General features: G+C 40.4%; 1 protein-coding gene across 2 annotated transcripts in view; it reads right to left on the reverse strand.

The window, feature by feature from the left end:
• NOX4 (NADPH oxidase 4) overlaps window positions 1–23,668 on the reverse strand; it is a 318,054-nt gene that overhangs the window by 255,641 nt on the left and 38,745 nt on the right. For both annotated transcript variants that reach the window (XM_029602293.1, XM_029602294.1), the window contains exons 5-7: window positions 21,767–21,864; window positions 17,576–17,603; window positions 11,628–11,700 (exon numbers count right to left, since the gene is read on the reverse strand). In XM_029602293.1, coding sequence (XP_029458153.1) covers window positions 11,628–11,700; window positions 17,576–17,603; window positions 21,767–21,864 — 199 coding nt within the window. The remainder of the gene's footprint in view (window positions 1–11,627; window positions 11,701–17,575; window positions 17,604–21,766; window positions 21,865–23,668) is intronic.

Raw genomic sequence — 23,668 nt, forward strand, 5'->3', positions numbered from 1 at the left:
GTACAATTCTGGTCGCCGCATCTCAAAAAAGATATAATTGCGATGGAGAAGGTACAGAGAAGGGTTACCAAAATGATAAAGGGAATGGAACAACTCCCCTATGAGGAAAGACTAAAGAGGTTAGGACTTTTCAGCTTGGAGAAGAGACGACTGAGGGGGGATATGATAGAGGTGTTTAAAATCATGAGAGGTCTAGAACGGGTAGATGTGAATCGGTTATTTACTCTTTCGGATAGTAGAAAGACTAGGGGGCACTCCATGAAGTTAGCATGGGGCACATTTAAAACTAATCGGAGAAAGTTCTTTTTTACTCAACGCACAATTAAACTCTGGAATTTGTTGCCAGAGAATGTGGTTCGTGCAGTTAGTATAGCTGTGTTTAAAAAAGGATTGGATAAGTTCTTGGAGGAGAAGTCCATTACCTGCTATTAAGTTCACTTAGAGAATAGCCACTGCCATTAGCAATGGTTACATGGAATAGACTTAGTTTTTGGGTACTTGCCAGGTTCTTGTGGCCTGGATTGGCCACTGTTGGAAACAGGATGCTGGGCTTGATGGACCCTTGGTCTGACCCAGTATGGCATTTTCTTATGTTCTTATGTAGTTGCTGCATTCAATCAATACTTTCAAGCTATGAGTCTCTTTTCATTGTACCTGAAAGGCTACCCATGGCATTATGTTGATGAGCTTTCCAACGTAGTCTAAGATTAAGTCTTGCCAGAAGTGACTTGACACTTGTCTTTTAGAATTGCTTTCAAATATTATGTATATAGCAGTCCCCACATTACAGTGATACTTTGTATCTTTCTTTTCTATACACACGTGTAGCCAATTTACAATTGGTTAGAACTCCTGAACAGTCTGATGTTTTTCAGTCAACAATCTGTCTAAGCTGACAAGAATACTCATGAGTCAGCTATATTTTAGTCTTTACTTGTCTCTCTTACATCTTGTTTTCCCACTGCCCTATTTTTTTTTTTTAACACTTTATAGGCTTTATTGATGAGCTACAGCAATGTGCTTTTGCTCACATCAAATCTCACCAGGCTACTGCTCACTGTTCTAAACTTTCACACCATTTTTCATCCATGGAGATCATTGCTCTTGCTACTGTCATCTGAGGAGATAGTTCCAGGCGTTAAGTGATATACACTTTAAATGGCACCTGATGCTTTTGTTTCTTATCTGGATTTTCAGATATTAATGGTACTTACTTTTTGTTAATCTTACTATTTGTTGGCTCTATTTCAATTTTCACATATTTACCTGTGCTTCGACCTTTATGACACAGCCCCTGCCTCTTCACCTGTCGTCTGAGAAAGCCATTGCTAGGTATCCCGGGTTATGGCTTCAGTCTCAGTACCGGTTGCCATGGTGGTTTCATCAGATAGCTTTGAGGCTGATCACAGAGGTTTAATTGGGCTAATTATTTAAATGGTACATTTTAAGTCTGACCCTGAAATATCTTTTATTGGTATCAGCAATTTTCTCACAGCTATGTTCATCATTATCCCCATTTTATTCTTAAATAGCCTTTCCCTTCTTCCTATTCACTAACATTTTTTCTTTAAATCTCTCACTTTTCTCAGTTTAAGTCACATCTGCACAGGGATCCCATGGGTCCTCTTTGGTGATCATCTTCCACATTTCTCGGGTTTCATGGATTTTTAAGAGGGTTTTTTTAATGGATTTTCATATATTTATACAAAGAATCATCTTTGTATTGGAAATACATGGACAAAGTACAAAGAAAAAAATATTAAAGGCTCAAAGACCACATATAATCCTTAATATTGCCTTTATCATTACATAATAAAATCAACAAGAGGAGGATCTGGAAATGAACAGGAGAAAAATTAGTAAAGAAAAAATAAGAAAGACATGCATAGCATGCAACCCAACCATATAATATGTACACCCAACACCTCTAAATTGACACTGGAGAAGCTGATGACTTGTTGGAGTCTAAAAATGCTCTCAGTTGCTCAGGAGCAAAAAAAAAAAAAAATTAACAATCTGTATGAAAACATTTGCAAGAATAATAGAGATAAGGAACAACCTAAAGAAAGAGTCTCCTGCCGATATGAAAGAAACGCTCTTCTCTCGTTACACGACATATCAGGAAATGCACCAACCGATCATAAAAAAAAAGCGAGGATATATTTCTAAAGTATATACACAAAACACTAACATCTTGAGATGATATAAATGTAACCAACATAGTAGCACATTCCAAAATTTCAGGTGAAGAACTCTAAGAAATTTGTCAAAATTAGGAAACCCAGACTGAAATTGAACATTAGCATTACCAGAATGGAAAGAACTTGATAATAGAAAGCAAATGCTCAGAATCAAGTTTTAGAACCTCAAGGAATTATTTTTTTTTAAGTAATATCAGTAATTTCCCCAAAAATCTTGTGGAAATTTAGGAAATGAAGAATCAAATGCCTTGAGTAATTTTCCAGTTGTTCAATCCTTCTTGACAAGGAATTTCAGTTAATCACTGAAGCAAGTTGAAGAGTTTGTATATCATTGAAATCTGCTTCCAATTTGTTGTTGTAAGGGATACCACATTACTATAAGATATTAGGGATGTGCGTTAGTTTGCAAAAAAATAGGAAATAGCGTCTATATTTCCTATTTCATTGTGTTTGGGGGGGCCGACGAAATAAGAAAACCACATGAAATTTCATGGGTTTTCCTATCATTTTTTTTGGGGGGGGAGGGGAGAAAGGGCACATAAAAAAAATAAACCCCCAAACCCACCCCAAACCTTCAAATTTTATTAATTGCAACCTCTCACCCCCCCCCCAAGACTTGCCCAACCCCCCCCCCCCCACCAAGACTTGCCGAAAGTCCCTGGTCGTCCAGCGGGGTCCTGGGAGTGATCTTCCCCTCTTGGGACCCATTTTTTAAGATGGTGCTGGCCATCCATTGCTCCTACCATGTGACAGAGGCCAGTCAATGGCACCGGTTGCCCCTGTCACATGGTAAGGGCAAAGGGCCATTGGCGCCATTTTGATTACTGGCAGCCGATGGCCCGAGAGTGGGAGATCGCTCCCGGGACCCCTGCTGGACCACCAGAGACTTTAGGCAAGTTTATGGGTGGGGGGGGGTTGGGAGGGTTGTAATTAATTACATTTGAAGGGTTGAGGTGGGTTTGGGATTTTTGTTTCCGGCGGCGGGCCAATAACAAAGGCCGAATCACATCTCTATAAGATATGCCATACTAGGTCAGACCAAGGGTCCATCAAGCCCAGTATCCTGTTTCCAACAGTGACCAAGCCAAGTCACAAGTACCTAGCAAGTACCCAAACATTAGATAAATCACAAGCTACTATTCCTTATTGATTAATAGCAGTTTATGGATTTTTTTCTCTAGGAATTTATCCAAACCTTTTTTAAACCCAGTTACAGTAAATGCTGTAACCACATCCTCTGGCAATGAATTCCAGAGCTTAACTATGCGTTGAGTGAAAAATATATATTTTTTTTAATTTGGTTTAAATGAGCTAACTTGCTAACTTCATGGCATGCCCCCTGGTCCTCACATCAAACAGAGATGCAGAGAAAATATACGCAGTCCTTAGATTTAGAAGCAATTATAATGCAAATATTATTAAACATGGCAGCTCCTCTGCTTCTTAGTAACAAGGATTGTTTTAAAGCAAGTCCCCCGACATGGACCCCTCAAACATTCAGAGGGTTAGCATCAAAAATAGAGAAAAACACAAGAACAGAATAACTCCCTACTCCTTCAAAATTATCTCAAAATGCCACTCTCATCTCTGAACATACCTGCACTTAACAGGCAGGAGCCTATCAGTACAGCCTATCAGTACAGCCACTACACAGGAGTGCTGTAGTGAAGTGATATGCTCCCTGCCTACACTCTTTACAAAATTTCTTTACTAGGCTCATACAGGGGAGATCCCAAGAGGTTTTCACACAGGAGGCAACAGTAAAAGGCAGTTCCACCAACACTGGGAAGCACATGGGATTACCACCATGACTGGGACAGTCCTATGATAAGAAGGGATAATTGCATTTATAAATGAACTGAACATGAATCTAAATTGAAATATTTGATTTCTTCACAAAAATTTGATAAACTTCAATTAAACCCTATTTCCCAATAGAATTAGTATCACAGCCCACCCCGCTGGGGATGGCGAGAAAGTAAAATGTCTAGGCAAGAGCATATTTCGAAGGGGCTCGAACGATCTGGAGCCTCTACCTTCTGCATGAGGCAGCCGCTATTCCCTAACTATTGAGAACAAAACGCTAAATATCTTACTAAATAACTATAAAACCTATGCAAAACATTTTTGGGGACAATTTTAATCAATTATTTTTTACTGAAAAATTTCAACAAATGTGTGAAATTCACTTTGAAAACCAAATTATTCAGTAATCCCCATTAAGAATGTTAAATCATGTCGTTATGAGTGAATTTAGGTCCAGTTGATAATGCTTTCAGAATGTTTAACTAACCCAGAGATGAAAAGGGGCTTAAAGTTTATTAAAATGGTCAATTTGGTTGCAACAAATCAAAGAGGCTTTTCAAACTTCAGCTAGGTCGACATATGTCCCAAGGGCAAACAAATACCACAAAGGGCCCAATTCCCTAGTTTACGTCTATAGAAAAAGACCTTAAGTAGGACCTAATCTTCATGAAAAGGATTAAATAGCTTTTAAATTGAAAGTTGTTTTTTTTTTTTAAATATGGAAATTTGATAATTACCCCTATTCCATTTTAGATAAGATTGTCCATGCCTTTGTGATCAGTACTATAGTTTATTGTAATTCATTATTTGTCAGTCTTCCTGGTAGTAGTCTGCGAGCATTGCAGATCTTACAGAATTTCTGTAGCTCGATTGATAGTTGGTTCTCATCGCGTGAATACATTTGCCCATTCCTGAAAGAACTTCATTGGTTACCAACTGAGTATAGAATCCAATTTAAAATCATTACATTAGTATATAAATGTTTGAAGAATGATGCACCAAGTTATGTTAAACCTTTTACAAAATTATGTTCGTAAGTGAAATTTAAGGTCTTTAAATCAAAATGTGCTAGCAATTCCAATGATTAAGATGTTACATTTAAATGAAATGCATCAAAGATCCTTTTCTGCTTCTGGTTTGTGGAATACCTTGCCACTAGAATTGCATTTGATCGATGATCTAAACAGTTTAGGAGATTTCTGAAGGCTGAACTTTTCAGATGGGCTTTTGATATATCATGACATATCAGATCATTGTGTATTATGATTTCTCATGTAGTGCTATTTTTATTATACTGTGAAAATTGTATTTATTTTTAAATGGACTAATTTATTGTTTTTATGTTAATGTTGTAATTTATTTAGCACATAATTTTGATATAAACTGAATATAAAAGATTTTAAATAAATAATAAATATTCCCTTCCCTGCAGTGCTCCAAACATTGGTGGAGCCTGTCCAGGAGCCACATATGTTATTTATTTATTTATTTAAATTCTTTTAATATACCGATGCTCAAGACCAAGTCTTATCGTACCGGTTTACAATAGAACTAGGGGGAAAACCAATTAATATCGATATAGAAGGCAAAGTTACAAAAAACGGAGCATAAACATGGGCATTAAAAGAGAAGAAGAAGTTCAAACGAGTACAATTGGAGAGTAATGTAACAAAATAGGCAGCGAACAATTGATAAACAGAGTATCTGAATTTCGATGGGAAATTTGTCCTACGTAGTTTCTAGCATAAATTCCAGAGGGTGAAGGATCAGAGGAGGTAATCGAGGGGGCAAGGGAAGGGCAGGGACCGGTGCGGAGAGACGGAGGTGATAGGGAACGGGTGGGAAGGTAAAAGGGGTGGGTGAGAGAGTCAGTACAGGTTGATCGAATGTTCCTTCAGCAGTATGCTTGAGCGAACTGCCAGGTTTTCAGTTTCTTTCTGAAGGAGAGATGGCATTGTTCCTGGCATAGATCTGGGGGTAGTGAGTTCCAATGGAGAGGTCCCGCTGTGGATAGTGCTCATTTATGAATGGAGCTGTGAACCGCAGATTTGTTTGGGGGGGCCTGGAGAGAGCCTTTGTATGCGGATCTAATTGGCCTTGCGGAAGCATGGAGTTCGAGAGGGTTGGAAAGTTGGAGTGAGGATTGCTGGTAGACAGATTTGTGAATGATGGTAAGAGTCTTGAAGAGTATTCTATAGTGGATGGGTAGCCAGTGTAGGATTTTTAGTATTGGTGTGATGTGGTCCTTACGACGTGTGTTAGTAAGGATCCTGGCTGCTGCGTTTTGCAGCATCTGTAGAGGTTTAGTAGAAGAGGCGGGGAGACCGAGCAATGTTACAGGAATAGCTTCCATTCAGGATCTGTGGTTCAGGTTAGAGAAGTAGGGAAATGGAGAACTCCTGTAAGCAGGTGTTAAATCCTAAAGAAAATAAACTGCAGAAAAAGGAAGCAACAAGTAAAATGATGAAATCTGCAGAGGAGTCGAAAATATTCAAAAATAGTTATAAGACAAACAGATTAGGATGAACTGCAGGAGGACCTTACTAAATTGGGGAACTGGGCATCTAAATGGAATGATGATGATATTTAACATGGACAAATGCAAAATGATGCACATAGAGAAACATAATCCCAAGTATAGAAACACGAAGCTGGATTCCACATTAGCTGGCACCGCCCAAAAAAAAGGATCTTAGAGTAATTGTGGCCAATACATTGAAATCCTCAGATCAGCATGAGGCAGCAGCCAAAAAAGCAAATAGAATGTTAGGGGTTATTCAGAAACGTATGGAGAATAAATTTCTATATAGATCTATGGTGAGACTACACCTTGGGTACTGTGCGCAGTCCTGGTTACCCTATCCCAAAAAGATGAGAGACCTAGAAAAAGTACAGAGAGGGGCAACAAAAAATGATAAAGGGGATGGAACAAATGCCTTATGAAGAAAAGCTAAAAAAGGTTAGGGCACATCAACTTGGAGAAGACTTGACAGGGAATATAATAGACGTTTATAAAATCATGAATGATGAGGAACAAGTTAATAATAGTATTAGGCGCACGCCATGAAACCAACTGATAGATTTAAAACCAGTTAGAGAAAGTCATTTTTCAATCAATGCACAAGCTCTGGAAAATGTTGCCAGAGACTGTGGTCAAAATTAATATCATAGTTAGAAAAAGATTCAACGAGTTTCTGGAGAATAGATCCATTAACATTTATTAGATTGGCAGACATGGGGAACGCCACCACCCACATTGGGAAATGAACACAGGGAGGTGATCTTCCAGGTACTTCCAAGAGACCTGGATTGGCCACTATCAGAAAGAAGATGCCAGGCTTGATGGACCATTGCTTCTGAACCAGCATAGCACTTATGTTAATGAGAGTAATAAGTTTCACTGGAAACTGTATCGCTCAAATGTTTCCAATTCACCTCCTGGTTCTAGCTTATAAATGTATAACTGATTTGGTTGTTCCTGGTCTCTCAGTTCTCATTCTTTACATAAGAGCATAAGATTTGCCATACTGGGTAAGACCAAGATCCATCATCCAGATCACAAGTATCTGGTAGTATCCCAAGGGGTAAATAGATTCCAAGCTACTTATCCCCAGGAATAAGCAGTGGACTTTTGCTGCTTGCTCATTTTTCTCTTGGTCCTTGTACCCCTTCTCACGGCCCCATAAACCCACAAAGTTGCATCCATTTTCTGTGCTTTTTCCCTACTCATGCTCTGTGGAATAAGATGTCCCCTAGCATCCAAAACTCTCCCCTCTGTACCTTATGTTTGTAAGGTGCAAAGGGGAGACAACGACAAACCTTTTCCGTTGCAAAACAATCAGCAGAACCAAGAGTCACGATTTAAAACTCCAGGGAGGAAGACTCAGAACCAATGTCGGGAAGTATTTCTTCACAGAGAGGGTGGTGGATGCCTGGAATGCCCTTCCGGAGGAAGTGGGGAAGACCAAAATTGTGAAGGATTTCAAAGAGGCGTGGGATAAATACTGTGGATCAATAAAGTCTAGAGGATGTGAATGAAGAGAAGATCGGGGTGGCTTGCGGGAATGATGGCTACTACCTGGAGATGAATATCCTTATTCAATAAATATACACACGGTTAATGTGACTCCAACATTGCTCTATGCTTCAACGGCAAGAGGAAATGTGGAAAAAAGGACTTGCATCCACATAAAAGCAGGGGAGTAGCTTGCTTGTTACGGCGGTTACTTCCCAAACCAAAAATGCCAGATACTTCACGTTCAATGCATATCCAGCATAGCTCTCTGCTTCAATGGCAGGGGGAATGAAGAAAAGATGTTTTATATTCAGACATCTACCAACAAGGACTGAATTACATAGTCTGGGTAGAACAAAAAGCATGGGTGTAGCTTGCTTGTTACAGCGGTTACTACCCCAAATCAAGCCTGATACTTCACTTAGAATACATTTCAAGCGCAGCCCACTGCTTCAACGGCAAGGGGAATGAAAGGAGGATTTATAGTCAAACAACCAATAAAGACTGAATTCACAGGCTGGATAAACAAGCGTGGGAGAAGCTGGCTTATTACAGCGGGTACTACCCCAAACCAATTAGCTGGATATTTCACTCAGATGCAGCTCCAGCACTGCTATATACGATGGCGGGTGTGGAAAGGAAATAGAACCAAAAAAGTTATTTACAGGGACAAGAGTAACAGAAAAGTATGAAAAAAAAAGTGTGAAAGCTTGCTGGGTAGACTGGAGGGACCATTTGGTCTTCTTCTGCCGTCATTTCTATGTTTCTTAGTCTACAGCTGGTGCTCCTGGCATCCTCAGTTCAGGTTCCCTTTAATTATGTATAATTTAATATAATTCTATCCTAGTTCTATTCTAGTTTACTTTTTTTTTTTTTTTTTTTTAATTTAGGAGGCATCTTGGATAGGACACTAAATAATCATAATACATAAGCAAATAATCATTTAAAATTATTCTCAGAGATCTATGTTAGTGTCATCCAAAAAATTAAATTCAGGATAGATAGCTAAAAATTGACCTCAGAAGATCAGATTTTTAACAGTGTGACTGCTCATAAAAAAAGCTGAGCACATTATATTGCAAACTAATGTGAAAATATGAGAAATTGATTTTGAATATGAAATGGGGGAGGGAGAAAATTGTTAAATGTAATACTTGGTTGCAATTGTTTCCTACTCTATGTGATATGCATAAGGAATCAATTCATGTTAGGCATTTATTTGCTTCTTTCAATAAACAGTTTAAACATTTAAAAAAAAAAAAACAAAAAAAAACAGGCCTGGGAAAAAGACAAAGTAAGAAAGAGAGGCAAGAAAAAGATCAACTTGATATTTAGAACAACTAAGATATTGAGGCTGTTGGGGTTGGTCTGCTGGCTTCATAGTAATGTGGAAGATCTGAAATTAATTCCCAAGATGAGCTTCTTTGAGGCCAGCCAGCCAGGGCTGGGGATTCTACAGAAGCAGCATTCATAGTCCGCAGGGGAAGGGAACCTCAATCACTGTGCAACAATGACACCTAGTGGTCAGACCCGGGGGTACACTTGCTGGCTTGCAGTCTGTGTTCTCCAGTCAAGGACTGTTGCTGACATGGCAGATGAAGATGGGAGGGTGAGGATTAAAAATTAGGAAAACCATAAGTAGTTGCAAATGAGAACTCATGTCTACCCAGCAAAAACAGAGGCAAGTTTTGATTAAGCAGGAAACCCCAAAGGAACAGAGGAAGTTGCCAGTCCAAAACATAAAAACAAGCTACTCGGGCTTTTTTAAGTAATAAAATAGAAATATCAGTAGTTTTTTAGTGCTGTCACTTGTAAAGTGTCAATGGGGTCTTATTTCTGCCTTGTGGATGACCTCAATTTGATTCATGTGCCAGGACGCTTGTCCCCCAGGTTCCTGGGTATGTTACAAAGGCTGTTGAGGAGGGTATCCCATTTAGGGCCCATGATTGCAGGGTTCCAGATGGAACCCTGGTGCATGGCCTAGATCAAGGATGGTTCACTGCAATGACCGTACTGAGTTGGGAAGGAGATATAGGGGTAGATTTAAAAAACTGCGCCCGCGCGTACTTTTGTTCGCGCGACCGGCGCAAACAAAAGTACGCCAGATTTTACTAGATATGCACATAGCTGCGTGTATCTTTTAAAATCCAGGGTCGGCACGCGCAAGGCTGCGCAAAAATCGGCAGCCTGCGCGCGCCGAGCCGCGCAGCCTGCCTCCATTCCCTTCCACCTGCCTGCACCTTCCCCTCCCTTACCCACCCCTCCCAGCCCTATATAACACCCCCCCCCCCAACTACCTTTGTTGGTAAAGTTAAGCCTGCCGAAGGCAGGCGTAACTTGCGCACGCCGGGCCGGCCACTGGCACGCGATTTCCTGGCCCGGGAGCAGTTTCGGAGGCCTCGGCCACGCCCCCGAAACGCCCCCCGGCCGGAACCACGCCCGCGGCCCTGCCCCCAGATGAAGCACGGCCCCGACACGCCCCCACAGGAAAGCCCCGGGACTTACGCGTGTGCCGCCGAGCCTATTCAACATAGGCTCGGTGCGCGCAGGGGGAGTTTAGGGCATGCCTAGATTAGGGGAAAAATCCAGGAATTGTTGCAAATCAACATTCTTGATGCCAACAGAGGCCAGTTCCTACTGAGCTGAAAATCCAAAAGGAGGAGAAAAACTGTTGGACCACAAATAAGTGTACAGATTGTTAACCGAACAAAGAGCCATTACCAAGCAGATATGCCTGGTCAGTTTGGGACTGCTATATACTTCCAGTAATAAAAGTAGCATTTACAAAGTATCATTTCACATCACTAAGAAAACACATAAATATTTGCTTTGCGTTATTGTGGCCTTCTTAATATCTTGTGCCAAAGAACACATTTATTGGCTGCGAAACAGTCATATGGAGTTCATTTATTTTCAAACAAAATGTAATTTGCCTCTTTTTATTAGTGCGTTAGGTTACAGTTAATTACTGCAGCCTATGAGTATAAAAAAACCCCGTTTCTTTCTAGAACATGCAGGATCCACCTTGAAAAATTACTTTCTATCACATTACAACTACTCTGCTATAACCAGTTTTCCAAATATGTCAAATATTTATTGAAATAAAAAAAGTCTATTTTGGTAGTAGTTATAACATTTTTCTCCCTAGTTTGATCTTGCATTTTGTGTGTATCTCTCTCAAATATTTTACACATTGCTTCAGGTGGCACCAGCATGTTTCATCTGCAATCATTTTTTAATACAAAAAATTTTTAAAAAGTGCATTAATTGTAATCTCTCTCTACGTATATTTTTCTGTAGGGAAACAATAAGAAAACTCACAAGATTCAGGTTTATTTTAATATTTGCTATGATATTAAGGGCATAAGCCAGGTTGTACTAAAGGGTTTTCTTCATCTTCTGTCTAAAAGACAAATGTATGGTACTTCTGGCCTAAATTCTCCAGTCAATGCAACAGACGGGAGGAGAAATTAGACCTTTGAGTTTCTAGGTTTAATAAATATCACCTGCAGGCTGCATCTCAGCATTTTTTTTTTCACCCATTCTGCACAAGAAGAGATTGCTGTAGTAAGAGGGCTCAGCATAGCAACCTGGTTCTCTCTTACCTGATTGAATATGTGGAGGCTGTACACATGAGAAACAGCACCAACACCATGAGGACGCCAGTAAGTCCTGGAACTGTAAAACAGAAAGCGAATCCTACTGCATCAGCAAGGCTAGCATGGCCCATTGTCATTAAAAAAAACAAGGCACACAAAAATAGCACAATATCTCAACTAAGGAAAACCTAAAGAAGAAGATCAATAATTATAAATGGGAAAAAAAAGGTTTTCCCATAAATAAAATGTTTAATTTAAAAAAAAAAAAAATCCTAAACTGCTAACATTCAAAAAAGAAAGACAAATTTGAGTTCTATCATGTTTCCAGGAAACACAAATTTTTGTTTTTCGGAGAGTGTATTTTTTGTGTGATAAGTTGGTTCACACCAATTTTCTGTCAATCATTTCAACTAGTTCTGCAGCATATACTGGTCATTAGCCATGCAGGTGTTGCTCTGTGTGAGATCAGTCATTTGCTGGTTGAGTTTTTTTTTTTTCTCTCAGAGATGGCTAGAGACATCCTTTACATTCTTCCAGCAGTTGTGCATCTAGAGAGATGCCCATATAATCTTTTATACATTGACAAAACGTTGCTGCAAACACGGATGATTGAACATCAGAGCTGACCCAGTACACAGGGAATAGAGGCAGCTATTGTGGCACACTGTCAATCTTTAGGCTACTCTGTTGTGGATTTTTGTTTTTGGGGGGGGGGGTTTTTGTTTGTTTTTTTTTTTACTGTTACCAAAGTTTTGCCAATTTCAATGTGGGGAAGGGATTACAGTCACCTACTTTTACATGAACATTACTATTACTCCTGCAGGTCTTAATAATGAATTAGTGTTTTTCAAAGAATGATTACATTTGCCTGATATGAGTGGCAGTGATTTCCTATATAGTGAAACCAGTTCTTGCTGTTATGATTCAAACAGACTTTGGCAGTTGTGTTACACCAATAATAAATAAAGTATCTTTCCTGCCATGAGCAAGCTTTATTAAAATGGTGTCTATATTTTGTATTTCCAGTCTGAAATCACTTGTACGGTATGAGGGCATTTTCAGCACCATCATAAGACTCCATGAACATCTAGAGCAGGCAACTGTGTGTTGTCAGAATACTAGTGTTGGGAAACGTCTCCTCACGTAACATTGTGTTGGACAAACAAGTGTTATGAATTTGGATAGAAGTTGTCCCCATATTTAATACCTTTTTAGATAGAGGTTTGATGATAGCAACCTAACATCTTCAAGGTGTTACATTTTATACAGTTATTCACATTGGTTGGACCTCACTGGCATAAGACTAGTCATCAGTTTAAATAATTTTGTACTGGCTACATTTTGAGACGGCAATCATTTTAAAATGTTTTTGATAAGTGGTTACCTTTAATATTTTTTAAATTTTGCTGAATATGTTTTGGGACAGTAATCATAAATCTTTTAAAAAATATGTTTTTCAAAGTTATTGAAGCTGTATCACTGGTTGTTCGGCAAAGACACTGCATAGTATGACACCCATTTTATATTTTCATGTTTTGAAATTTGTAGCTCCCCATTGGAATGGGGACCTTTTCATCTTTCTTTTGGCCTGCTACTTCCAAATTTGAGTGAACCAAGCTCCAAGTGAACCTGCAATAGCTCAACATGTATTTTGAGACAATACAAAGCACATTAGGGATGTCAATTCATTTAGAATGAATGGGTAAAATGCAAGGGGTATTTTTGTTTCAATTGTTGATCCTAAAAATGAATGGAGGGTGCCTATGAATTTAAATTTAAAAAAAAAAGTGTTTCACTCTCATTTTTGTTTCCCATTCAAGTCTATGGCCCAATAGAAAGTGCTGCAGTGAGATTGGTAACTACAGTAATCTATCAATGCCTATATGAGGACTGGGTGTTCCTGAGAGCCAGTCCAGCCTATCAGAAGCACAAGCAGTAGTAGCAATGAGGAAAAAAAAGGGAGTCTTGCCCCTAATCTTAAGGGACTTTTAGCCACAGATAAGTCAAGAGTGGAAGCTGGCTCAAGTCATAAGAAATTAAAATTGAGAAAACATGTGCCATCATCTGCTGTCCCTCTTCCTCTTGTTTCGAAACAGGGGCAAAAGGTGGGATAGCCAACTAAGGCTGGTGTTAGCAGGTCAGGGACAAGCACAGAGGTAGCAGAAGTACAACATCCAAAATCAGGAGCACATTATCACCTCAGAAGTAGTAATCTTGGAGAAGAGGAAGTATTTTCAAAAACGTATTCAGAAGAAAAATGATGTCCAGGACTCCATAAATCACAGGATATTGAACACTTAGTGGCTAAACAGAATTTGGGACCTCTAATTAGTAGTATCTTAGCCTCCAGCAAGGTGAAGAAAGCAGATGATACTGACAGTGCCGAGATTATACACAACAAAGGGGAAGGCCCTACCCCTAATGATACTGCATGGAAACATGAGGCCTCCTACGGGGATTTTCTCTTGCTTCTCCCTGCCTAAGATCTCTACCAATTTGGTTGGTGCTCTTTGCCTATCATTTGAAGCCTAGGGGCACTCTTGCCGCTGTGGGCGACTGCTTTGCAACTCTTCTGGTTCTTTGAGGTCTTGATGCCACTCTTTCTGGTGCTTTGAGTATCACTGCCTTGGTGTTTTCCTGCTACTTTTGGTAATTTGTTCCCAATTCATGCCGCAGTTGGTGCCGCTTTGCTCCCTCATGCTGCCTTGTGGGTTCATGCCACTACTGTTGGTGCCCTTTACCCCTCTCCTTGAGAGACTTGGAATGCTCTGGCAATTCTCTCTGATGCTTTGCTCTTCTCATGGCACATTGGAGAACTGACACTGCTGGTATTGTTTTGCCCCATTACAGGTCCTTGGGCTATTCATGCCACTTTTGGTACAAAGGTTGGCAGAGTCTTGATGCATTGGAATGCCCTTCACTTTCCTTATGTCGTCTACCCGCAAGTTTCATTAGATTTGATTAAAAAATTCCAATTTTGGAGGCCAGAAAAGGCTAAATTGCTTCCCCCATTGACTTTAATGGAAAACAAATGAATAATATAAAGGAAAAAAATGTTTTCATCTCAAACAAACATTTGTGACTTATGAAACAAAAAAACTGAAACAAACATTAGCACAGCACTTTACTTTCATCTCTTTGCCATTGTTGCTCTGGAGGGCATATAACCTTGCACAGGTAATTAGAGCTGCAATGAGATTGTTCTGATCTTTCTGAATGGACATTATGGGGCCGATATTCAGCCATGGAGCACCTAGTTCAGTTAGCCATATACATCTATCCAGCTCACACAACTGGGATATTCAGCGGTGTGGCAGCACCGCGGAATATACCTGGCTATCTTAAAGTTAGGTGGATAAATATATCCCTTTAGGACAGCCCTACAGCATGACCAACCACATAAGAGAAGCGGCTAACTTTGCTCCTAAGGGAAATCCTTCCCGCCTGCCTCCAGCCCACCTTCAATTTATGCAGTTAGAATGTAGCCAAATTCGGCAATGAATATCACCGTTTTTCACTTAGATGGATAACTTTCCAATTATCCATCTAAATGGATTTTGAATATCTGTCTCTACCTATCTTACATTTCCTTAATCAGAGTGTTTCTCCCTTTCAAATTCATCCGTAAAACCCAAGGGCTTTCCACAATTTGAAAAAGGCTCTCAACTATGTTAGCAGCTAGAGATGTGCAGAGGGACACCATACGTTGCATTCGGGATTCGTATTCGTCGGGGGGGCAGATACGTTGCATTCGGCAAGAGGGCCCCCCCAATACGTTCTATACGTCAATTCCTATTTGTTTCCCCGCTAAAATTAAACTAACTACAAACCCCCCACCGTCCTGACCCCCCCAAGACTTGCCAAAAGTCCCTGGTGGTCCAGCGGGGGTCCGGGAGCGATCTCCTGCACTCGGGCCGTCGGCTGCCAGTAATCAAAATGGCGCTGATACCTTTGCCCTTACTATGTCACAGGGATCTACTGGTGCCATTGGTCAGCCCGTCGCATGGTAGGAGCACAAGATGGCACAGATGGCCATGTGACAGGGGCTGACCAATGGCACCGGTAGCCCCTGTGACATCATAGGTCAAAGGCTATCGGCGCCATTTTGAAACCAGCAGCCAAGGGTGTGAGTGCAGGAGATGGGCTTTTGGACCCCCCGCTGGACCATCAGGGAGTTTTGGTAAGTCTTGAGGGGGAGGGGGTCAGGAGGGTGGGGGGTTTGTTTAAATTGGCTCCTAGGCGGCCGAATAATTTGGCGAAAATTAGTTGTATTCTTGGGGAATCGCAATACGTTTTGATTCCCCACGAACACAACAAATAAGGCCCTATAACGTTGCGGATTCCCAATTCGTAGGGAACGAATGCACATCCCTGTTAGCAGCACCTACTGATTTCTCTGTTACAAACCCTTAGGGAAGCATTACTTCTCACCAGTTTCAGTTCCAGCTTCTTTATAAATTGTACTAAAGTACTCCAGAGAAACTCATTATAGCTATGACAGTTCCAAAGAATCTGGGCAGTTATTCTTGATTCTATTTCTTCAATGTCCGTGCTATATTTGTTCATTAATAAATGCTTTGGAAGTGAAGGAAAAGCCTAGTGGCAGGCTGCAAACCAGGAGAAGCCAGGGTTTCAAATGCCTCTGACACTCCTTGTGACCTTAGGCAAGGCAATTTTACCCTCTGTTGCCACAAGTACAAGCTTAGAATGTCAGTCCTCTGGGGTAGGGAAAATACCTGAGGTACTTGAATGTAATCTACTTTGAATGGTTACAAAACATAGAATATAAACTAAAGGCCACCTGCTGTACACAACACAGTCCCATCTCACCCTTTGGAAGGTTGTGAGAGACAAACAAAACAATGATGAAGTTAAGAATGGCGTGCACCTGGTTATCTACAGTAGGATCAAAGGTTATCTGGCTGTCTAGCAGCACAAGGAAGTGAGGACTGCACATGCATAACAGAGCTCTAAGGCCAAAGGAGAGTCTCACAGTAAAAAAATAAATACAACTTTAGCCTACACCCACATTGAGTTCTAATGAAAGAATTTATTCAGAGTTGAAAGCAATTACAATCCAGGAAAAGGGAGAAAACTCAGCATACAGTCCATTAAAAAAAAAAAAAAAAAAACCATGCCAGAGGAAAAAAACAAACAGCTTTCAAGTCTGTTTTACAGAATTGCAAGCTTTTACTCACTTCTCAGGTCTCATTCATAATCTTCCACTGAGGTCCTGTCCCCTCCTTAGGATCCCAAAGAAAAGATTGTAACCAGAGACCAGACTTCTTTTCTTCAGTGTCCTCAGAAGTGGGGCTTCCCCAGGCTGAATAGGTGGTCCCCAAAAACTAAGGGGCCCTTTAATCCTCCCAGATGGCCACAACTGATACTGAAGCAACCTCTCTATGTCCACTACAGCAGATCCCAAGAGAGCTTCACTGCTCTTCTCACCACCCTCTAAGAACTCTTGGATTCCTTGGCTTTCCAAGACAGCTCCTACAATTCCATCTCCTCCCTGTGCCTCATGGGAAGCATCTTTTATAATCATCCTAAAACCCATCCTTTTGGGAGAAGGAACCCACCATGGATTCACTGCCTAAATCAGACCTTTTTGTACCTCCCATTCCTGGAATGTTCTCCCTTGAAAAGAATAGCTCACATAGGTTATGATTAGATTTTAGCGTGTGTGTGTGCGGGTGGGGGTGGGGAGGGAGGGGAAAGAGAGACCATGGTTACAACCTTTCAATACTTTTATGTGTATTATCTTTGCTACAATATTAGGTCTTATTTTATAACAAATAAGAAAAAAACCTGTACACAAAACAGCATTCAGACCTCCATTTATAGAATTAATTATGCAAACGCATTCACTACATAGGTACACATTTTGCATGAGGAAACTTCATCTTGGTCATTCTCACATTCCTTCAGGAAGAAAAGAAAACAAACATACCTACCAGTGGTAAAGATGATTTTCCTGGGATCCTGAAAACAAGCAAACAGGTTAATATGAAAACATAAATCACTGCAGCGGCTGTAAGAAAGGAACATTAATGTAGAGTTTCCAAAGAGCAAGTGAAGGAAGGAAAAGAAGAGTTAAGATACACATTAGGGATTGGCATTCAGGAGAAACGAAGTAGGAAATGAGATGAAATTTCCAATTTCATCTCATTACATTCTCAAAATGATTGAAAAGAGACAACATTTTGTAGGTTTTCATGGGGGGCTTTTTTTGTTTTCAAAACAAAACGTGATCAGTCGGGCCTAGGCCCGGGCCAGGGCCTCACCTAGGCATAGGCCGCAGCCCAATGCAAAAGCCACAGCCTAGAACCGAGCACAATACTGGGATCTTGTCCGAGGCCCAGGCCCAAACACCAGGGCCTCAGCCAAGACCCCCAAAAATTGTCCCCACTTACCTGCTACATTGAAGACCTAACGGAGCAACCCAAATGCAGGCCCGATGCTGGGGGCCTGGGTCCATTTGCCTGGGCTTCAACCTAGGCCAGGCAGACCCGATGCCTAGGCCTCAGCCTGGAGGGCCAGGTCCCAAAGCTTGAGCCTCAGCTTAGAGAAGGTTCAATGCTGGATTCTTGAGGCTAGGGCCTCGGCCAAGACCTAGGTTCAATGCCAAGGCCCAGCCTGGAGGATGGATCCCAATGCTTTGGCCTCAGCCTAGGCCGGGGCCCGTTCCAGAGACCAGATCATGACACCTGGGCCTCTGGGGTCCCCTTCAGCCATCTTCTTTCTTCATAGTTTAAATGGCTGCATCCGCTGGGGATGCACCAGAATTAAATCCAGTGCCTCCCTCTTCAGCAGAGGTTGCCATTTTGATTCACGTTAGTTTTAAATAAACTGCCATACACCAGAGTTAATTAACTTCAGCGTGTCCCTAGTGGGCACCGCCATTTCAGATACAATTAAAGACGACAGCTGAAAAAGAGCTCCAAGGCCCAGGCATCAGGACCCAGCCTCAGTGACAGAATCCAGTCTATGGACTGGGTCCCAGCCTAGCCCTAGTCCCCAGCATCAGGACCAGGTTTTCAAGCCTGGGTCTTGTGTAGGGCCCTAGGCCAAGGTTGTGGTGACCTTTTTTTTTTTTTTTTTTTAAACTAAAACAAAATTAAAATGAAACAAAATTCATGGGGACCCCCCCCAAAAAAAAAAAAAAGAAAAATGAAATGAAATTTTTACTTCTTGCACGTTAGGACCACCAAGTGACTCCACGGACATGATACATTTTACCTACTTCTGTTTTATTGAGGAAGGGCATGGGGGAGGGGAGTTAAAATCTTACATGAGTGCATCTTAGGATTTCTAATCCTCTTTTTCCTTTTTTGAATACAAAGATAACATATCTTTGTATTCAAAAAATACATTATTTATTTTTTATTTATTTTATTTATTTATTTTATTTTTATTTATTATTTCTTATCTTTCTTGTTCCCTCTACACTTGTTAATTGTAAACCGACATGATGCAATATTCATTGCAAATGCCGGTATAGAAAAACATAAAATAAATAAATAAAATATCCCAAGCATTTTTGAGTGGAAGTTTAAATAAAAAAAAAAAAGACAAAAACAATCAAATTACAGGAGCAAAGGAAAATGATGTCCTGATGATCAAGAATTGCTCAGGTCCTGCTCAACTAGTTCAGTGGGGCCCTGATGTAACAAACTCTTGTTTTAGGGAATTCCCAGATCCTGTGCATCGTATATTTTGTCTATTACCTTTTACTAAATAAAATCTTTGAACCTGCATTACTGATTTATTCTGTGGCACCCCTATCGGGTCTGGCCACTAGATACTACTATCCCTGTGCTCGTGTACTTAGAAAGGGAGCCATCCATATCCTTCAGACCCTCCCCACCTGGAGATTTGGATTGGATGACTCGGTGCTATTTAGCTCGGCCATTTTAACACTCAGGGGGTTCAGTTAGAGAGAGCAGCTGCAGAGGCACAGTGTCATTTTTCCACTCTAGTAGGGCCTCCCAGGCTTGCCCAGAGGAGTTTCTTTTAGAAGAGACAGCTCACCGTGCATTCCCTGCCAGAGGGTCCTTCTTATAATTTACAGTGAGATAGACTTTTAAGCCCGAAACCCCTTTGGGGCAAGGGGCTCTCTTCAGGGGACCAAAGACCCGTGAGCCTTCTCTACTGCCTAGGTAGCAAGCACCAGTGACGGATCCTGCTGCCAGAGACAGTGAGGGCAGAAAAGCTCTCCAGATTAGGAGTTAGAGTAGGGGGGGGGGGATCCCCCTTCCCCACTGGGACTGCAGTGCTGTGAATAGCCTGGTCCCCAGATTTTTCCACCAGGTAAATCCTGTAAAGTAACAGAAGGAGAATGAACAACTTAAATCCAAGGAAGAATGCGAGAAGGAGAGCCCATCTGGATTTCCTCCCAAGGAAACAGGGCAGGCTGGGTGTCCACGGGAGAGAAGATCTCTAAAGTTAGGATTTTTGCAAAGCAAAGGGTGGATTCCCACAGCACAGCCGCTGGGAGAATAAGTGCATTTCTACCCAGAGGTCTGTAATAAGGACACCTACCTACACAGAAAGAAACCCTGTAACTACAGTCAGATGCACACTCCATTTTGGACAATGGACTTTAAAATGTACTGATTCTTAAAGTCAAATTAACACCCAGACCTGGTCCTGTCTAATTCTTACAGCCTCTCACCTGATGGGAAGCACAGCAGACACACTGGTGACCTTCTTTGATTGTCTGGGCCATACGCAAAAGCTTCCCCCCCCCTCCCCCCATAAAAAGAATCCCCCCACCCTCCAGGGACTAAGAGTCAGCCGGAGCAGCCCCAGAAGATATAAATATGTGCCCTTGGGACTTAAAACTAAGGGTTACATTTGTATCCTAGTATTCTTATATTAAGTTTGTCTTGCATAGCAGTGCATACCCTGGCAATGTTATACAAAACAAAAAACAGGAAAAAAAAAAGTTATTGTCTCTTTTTCTCATCTACTGTATTTCAGCAGAGTCACTCCTGTTGCATTATTTGAAGCTTGTACAGTGAAATGAAGCATGAAGGAATGGGCAAATTGCACAAGTTATTTTGTCAGTTCATACTCCATTTAAAATGTGGAAACATTACATAATGTGCAATCCCATCAAAATAAAAAGTGACACAGAAAGAAGCGATATACCTCAGCATGCGCTTTGTTAACAAGCATTTCCCTCATGTCTGGCATGGATTAACTCTTCTGCTATAAGAACTCTCTCTCATGAAAACAGGATGTGCAGTAAACACTTGGAAACGGTGATGTTAAATGACTGCTTTCTTTTAAATTATTAATTTAAACTTCCTACACAGTTCAAGACATCCGGATCCTGGATGGATTCACTAAGATCATGCTCCTTCGGTGGGAAGAGGGAGTGTAATAGTGGGAACACTGCCAGATGCAGAAACAAATTTCTACACTAAGACCTGCAGCATTTACGCTAAGCTCCAGTTCCTTCTCAGACTGTACAAATCACTAAAACTAGGACTTTTGGCGCTTCAAGAATACGCACATAAAATTTCCCTGCACACATTTTAGCAGGTGTGATTGTGTGCTGGCAGTTATGGTGGGATAATGTTCAATGTGAATACATCTTCATCCTAAAAATAACGACGTGCTTTCCAAGGATTGTCATTCTGCTTCTAAACACAGTAATTTATATTTTTAATTTTCATATTTAATAATATTTGCTTGCTCACCCTTCATCCAAAGTCATCCAAATGGGTTACATTTATAAATATATAATGCCTAAAATATTACAATCTACAAGCAATGTATTTAAACCCTAAATCAACATTTAACTCACAATCATGTACAATACCTGGAAAATCTGGATTACGTCATATATCCCACTCTACTCTGATGGACTGTCCCTCAAGGCCAATAGAAAAACACTGAGCTTTTGAATCAGTGGACACAAGCCAGATCTTCAAATCTAAATTTTTTGCACCACAGGGAGAAGTGAATAACCTCATCAAAGCAAAAAATGAAAAAAAATGTAATACAGCTCAACAGAAACTAAACTGAAAGGAACCATTAAAACCCAATACCCAAAGGATCTTCAAGTCGTTAATTTAGAAAATTAAAAAAAACTGTAAGATAGATATGCTATAAGTATTAAATAACTGATTACTGACCTCATTCTGATATCTTGCAGCATTCAGTGATTGAAAGCTCTCACTGTAGTTTGCAGAGAAGCTCAGAGCATTGACCATATGAGCTGCCACATGCACTGCTACAAAATAAAGACAATTGGCGAAGGGAAGCTCAATTAAAAAAAAAAGTAATTTACACACATTGATACCTATTAATCAGATCTATACCATCAGGTAGGAAATGCAAGCATAAACCGTACACATATTCTAAGCCTAAATTAAGAGTGCTTAATAGAAGTCATGCTGCTTACTGGAAACCCAATACCAGCTGCATACAACTTTTTTCACAAAGCAATCCAATCTAGCATTGAGCAACGGCTTAAAGAACCGTTTTCATTGCTTAGAACATTAGTACTGTCTAGATTGGCATTTTTCTCTCTTTTATTATGGTCATACCCACTGTATTTAAAAATCTGCTTCTTTAAATCCACTCTATTGTCCTTGCCATAGTCATGCTGTACATGTTTCATCTGGTAAGGATTAGTGAGAAACACTGATATTCTTAAATTACTAGTAGAGGCTGCTAAGTAGGAAAGCTTTCAATGAGGTCAATATTCAAAGCCATTTAGCTGGATAGCTCAAAATGTTATCCAGTTAAATGGAAAGTCTTGAATATCCCTCTTGCTTACCCAACTAAGATTTAGCTGAATAAGAAAGGGGCATGTTGGAAGCATTCCAGGGAAGGATTGAGTTAGTAACATAGTAATGACTGCAGAAAAGGACTAAATGGTCCATCCAATCTGCCCAGCAAGCTTCCCGAGGTAGTAACTAAATGCCGCTCCATGCAGGTTATCCGCAGGCCCACTATACCCCCTTGCTTTTTTTCATTCATTCCCATCCTCTAGCCTTTAATGATCCACAGTGTTTATCCCATGCCCTTTTGAAATCCTTCATGGTTTTAGTCTTCACCACTTCCTCCGGAAGCATGTAGAATACACTTCTAGCACTGATCCCATAGCAATGCAGACAGTGCCTGGCCCATGTCGCTGAATGTTTCCAATTAAAGTTATCCAACTACCTTTAGCTGGATAACTTTAAATTGGAGATGTTCAGCAGAATGCTTTATTCTTATGAATATTCAAAATAACTTAGCCGGCAACATTTAGCTGGATAAGTTATCCAAGCTAGGTTTTTTTTAATATTGGCCTCAGAGTTTAAAAAAAAAACTCCCTATGAAAAAAGTATAAATCAGAAAGGAAGATAGATATCTTAATGATTTTGTTTTGTTGAATTTTTTTTTTAAATTGCTGTTTGTACTGATTTACCCTTAATATTTAATTAGTACAAGACTGGATAGGCTAATTGGTTTGCTTTTTTTTTTATCTTCCATCATCTGTTATGTTACTATACTTTATACCAGGGTATTGTACAATTTCTGAGGTGTATATGAGAAATACTGCAAGCCCTCTACTGCCACACACATAGCTCCCAAACCTGGGGTTGAGTAATACTTGGCTTCACCCATGCCAAAGTAAATTACAACTATTATAAAATGCTAAGGCATTTATAAGCCATGATTTACTATTACTACTACTACTTCAATGCTCTTGAATATCATAAAATATACTTGCCAGGATGTAGCAATACAGAAACATATATTCAGAATGGAATTAAGAGTCTGTACTATAAAGCACAGGAAATGCATTCCCTATTTTGATTGGCTTAAACACATCTGCACACTATATAAAAAAAACTTAGAGAGAGGGGAGAGATGTTAGTATGTAATAGCAAAAATAACACAGAAGCTGATGGCACCTTATACACTAAAATTTATTGAGGCATAGGCTCGAGGACAAAATGGATTTGTCCTTGAAAGCTTATGCCTGAATAAATCTTTCAGTCTATAGCAGAGTTCCCCAGATTATGACCTGCAGAGCTCAGTTT

This window comes from Rhinatrema bivittatum, chromosome 5 (assembly GCF_901001135.1).
Source record: "Rhinatrema bivittatum chromosome 5, aRhiBiv1.1, whole genome shotgun sequence".
Lineage (NCBI taxonomy): Eukaryota > Metazoa > Chordata > Amphibia > Gymnophiona > Rhinatrematidae > Rhinatrema > Rhinatrema bivittatum.